Below are 3,500 nucleotides of genomic sequence, written 5' to 3' on the forward strand. Positions count from 1 at the left end.
ACCTGTTCGTTCAGTTGACATCCAATCTGTTCTCTTCAGTTGTCATCCAATCTGTTCTCTTCAGTTGACATCCAATCTGTTCTCTTCAGTTGACATCCAATCTGTTCTGTTCAGTTGATATCTGATTTAGATAATCCACCTCATTTGGAACACAATCATCTGTACCTTATTCAGAGCATGGTAATCTGTATAACCCAATTCCACTAAGACACGAAACACAATCTGAAACTTCCATCCAACCAGTTTGGACAAGACCTATCTTGATATCTCAAAAACCCCAAAAATGTAAAGCATTACCATGGAAAGGTTGAGTTGATGGCTCCAGCCCAGTCAGCCGAGCTAACAGTGATTGCAGGTTCTAATTGTAAAATATTTGCCTTCATTTTTCCTTGGCTTTGAAGTCCAGGCCCGTGCTCTGCTCCTGTCCTCAGGTGCTGCCCAGGCCTGATTTATGAGGATAGGGTTCCACAGGAGTCCCCCTAAATTATATGGCCCTTAAACCTAGATAGAGAGAAGGAGAAAGAGAGAGAGAGAGAGAGAAATGGGGGAGGGAATCGAAGGGAATCGGCACTCTGTATACAGCTAATTACATGGACAAATCCCTCCTTCCCTCTCCCACATTGGTGAGACGAGGGGAAACAAACACAACACAGATTAGGCTGCTATTTGATAAGCACACAATTTGTCATGGACATCCTGTGACTAATTTTCATGTAACTCCCCCATTAAGATAAACATCAGAAAACCCCTCACTCTACCCCGTACCATTCTATACAACATGTGACTAGTAGGCCACAAAATAATAGGTATTTGAGCGGAAATAAATGTATTTGTGGATTTACATCGAAGCAAGAGTCATACATTGGAGCACCCTCTTAGAGTCAAAGTGATTCATCAATGGCCTAGATACGGTATATACCAAAAATAATCAATAGGTGGATGTCAAGAAAAAGTCAATTGTCATGCCAAAAATGAAGACTTTGCTTTTGCTTGTTATGTATTACAAGGCTGTGGGACTGCTGAAACACTTAGAGATCCTGTAAGGTATGAGAGGGAGTGTCTGTGGAGGAGGAGAAGGAGGAGGAGGAGGTGACAGCGCCATTTGCCTGGAGGGTGCCCATAAACCAGGTAGAGAGAGAGAGCACCATTCCTCATGGGTGACTGTACCATGTGACTGGAGGAGGAGGGCTGGCTTTAAAAAGCAGGCAGGGCCGTCCCGCGGAAACATAGGTAATCACAGGGCACCAGGAGAGGAGGAGGAGACAAGGGCTGTCAGGACACAGCACCCAACAACGTCCCGACTGACAGCTCTGTGAAAGACGCCGCAAAACACAGCACCCAACACCAACCTGACAGGCAGCCCCTCAGAACAAGCCACAGATCGACAGCAAAGGAGGTCCTGGCACCGCAACGACAACTTTGCGAACACTCCAGCAACTACTAAGTAGTCAGTGGCTACAGAGAAACTACAACAACAACCTTCACCATAGCTCCACGGCCAGCCAGTGATGATGATCTGCAGAAACCTGGCAGGGTCAGAGGAGTTCTCTGAGGAGGAGCTGGAGCTGTGCATGCTGGGTCAGGGGGAGGATAACGAAGGGAGCGACGGAAACCCCAAGGGCCCCTTCAAGGACAGTGAGGGCTCAGCCAGCAGCCCCCCCAGTGACGATCCTGAGGAGGGCCAGGCCAAGAAGCGCAGCCGCCCAGTCCGCTCCAAGGCCCGCCGTGTGGCTGCCAACGTCCGTGAGCGCAAACGCATCCTGGACTACAACCAGGCCTTCAATGCTCTACGTGTGGCTCTCAACCACGACCTTAGCGGCAAGAGGCTCTCCAAGATTTCCACCCTGCAGAGGGCCATCAACCGCATCTCAGCCCTGTCTGTCTTCCTCAGCTCCAACCCCCCCAGTAAGCCCTGCTCCCACCGGGAGTGCCACAGGCCGGCTGGGGGGCCATTGGCGGTGGGAATGGTGAGAACGTCACGGCTGGACCCGAACAGGGTGACAGTCGCTCCTCGCCAGGAGCCCCAAAGCTACATCTCCTGGCACCAGGCATCACTCCCCCACCAGATAGAGCCCCAGCAGGGCACCCATCCTCACAGGCTGCCAACAGAGACACACCTCTACATGGACAGCATGGGCTCCTCGTGTCCACCCTCACCACACTACCCCTGCTACTCCACCGAGGGCCAGTTGTACCCCTTACACGGACACTGTGGGAAAGGGAACCCCTTGGAGCAGCTGCCCAGCTCTATCAGGTACACCCAGGTGGGCGAGGGGCTGGGGTACCAGCCGGGGGTGTGGGCCTCCTGCGCTCAGGGCTACATGGATGCATTTGTGGACCCGTCACCAGCCTTGGGCCTCCCCTGGCAGGTGAGCTACCTCCAGGAGACAGCAAGCCCCCAGCACAACCTGTCCCTGCTCTGACACTTGGACCAGACACGTTAGAGCCTAGCTATGCACCACTATGACCCCTGAAGCCTGGAGAATAGACCAGCCAACTGTCCAAATGATCTCAGGGAAAAATAAGAAAAAGTGAGCTTCATGTGCTCTCACTGTTGCAATGGATTCAGTATTACAGTGCTACTCTCTAAAGTAGAGCAGAGTCACTGATTTAAATGTGTTATCTAACAATGTAAATATGATTGTCATATCTTGAATGCAACGGCAATGTACATTTCAGCATGTTTTAAACACGACCATTCAAACCTTGTTTTCTATTTCAAATTATAAAGCCAATTAATGTTATTCTTATAGATGGAAAAGTTTCAACTGCTCAAAACACACACTTCACTTCACGTCCAAAGTGTTGAGTGTCTGGCAATATAGCCGCAATCCTCTTTACAAACCCAAAGAACAAACTTATTTGAGTTTTCTATATTTCATTATTGTACTCATGTACAGGTATATGGATGCTACAGTTTGTGAACTAAAGTTTTGAAACTTGTTAATAAAACATTTGTTTTAAATACGACTTACGAGTGAGTAGGTGTTCTGTCTGTCTTTGCAGAGAGTCTGCAGTTTGCATGAAAGCTTGTGCGTGTGTGTATGTGTGTGCTCGTGTGCATGTTGATTATAGCCTTGAGGTCTGTACTCTATAGCCTCTATCTTCCCAGGGTCTCAGCTGACAAGGGTCTCTCACCTAGCTGAGAAATGGGTTTGCTTGCCCATTCTTGTCATATTTCCAGGAAAAGAGAAGCCAAGGTTCTGTTTACATGCCAAAATAAAAGTCTGAACCAATAGGCAGTGGTGCAACACCACCTCTTCTGTTCACATTGTGGAATCATTGAGGAATGCTGGGACTAATAAATGTGTGTTTTTCTTTGTTTTTTGGTGTGTGCATGTGCATGCGGGTATGTATGTGTTCATCAGTGGAGACTTCTCAGAAGAGGAAGGGGAGGACCTCCTCAGTGAATTTCATAACAATAAAAATAGTGAAACGTTAAAAAAGTGATCCTTTGTAGATAAAACTATACTAAATATATTCATGTCACCAAATAATTG

At 48.1% G+C, this 3,500-nt stretch overlaps 1 protein-coding gene across 1 annotated transcript; it reads left to right on the forward strand.

The window, feature by feature from the left end:
- The first annotated feature begins 1,241 nt into the window (after positions 1-1,241).
- On the forward strand, positions 1,242-3,014 carry LOC110534913 (class A basic helix-loop-helix protein 9-like). Its single transcript, XM_021619830.2, has one exon. The coding sequence runs from the start codon at positions 1,509-1,511 to the stop codon at positions 2,421-2,423; it is 915 nt and encodes a 304-aa protein (XP_021475505.2). The 5' UTR covers positions 1,242-1,508; the 3' UTR covers positions 2,424-3,014.
- Positions 3,015-3,500: the final 486 nt, after the last annotated feature.

The sequence above is a fragment of the Oncorhynchus mykiss genome, chromosome 10, assembly GCF_013265735.2.
Source record: "Oncorhynchus mykiss isolate Arlee chromosome 10, USDA_OmykA_1.1, whole genome shotgun sequence".
Classification (NCBI taxonomy): Eukaryota; Metazoa; Chordata; class Actinopteri; order Salmoniformes; family Salmonidae; genus Oncorhynchus; species Oncorhynchus mykiss.

Bases quoted from the DNA above. Each gene is read 5' to 3' on its own strand.
- LOC110534913 (XM_021619830.2), top strand. From the start codon at position 1,509: ATGATGATCTGCAGAAACCTGGCAGGGTCAGAGGAGTTCTCTGAGGAG.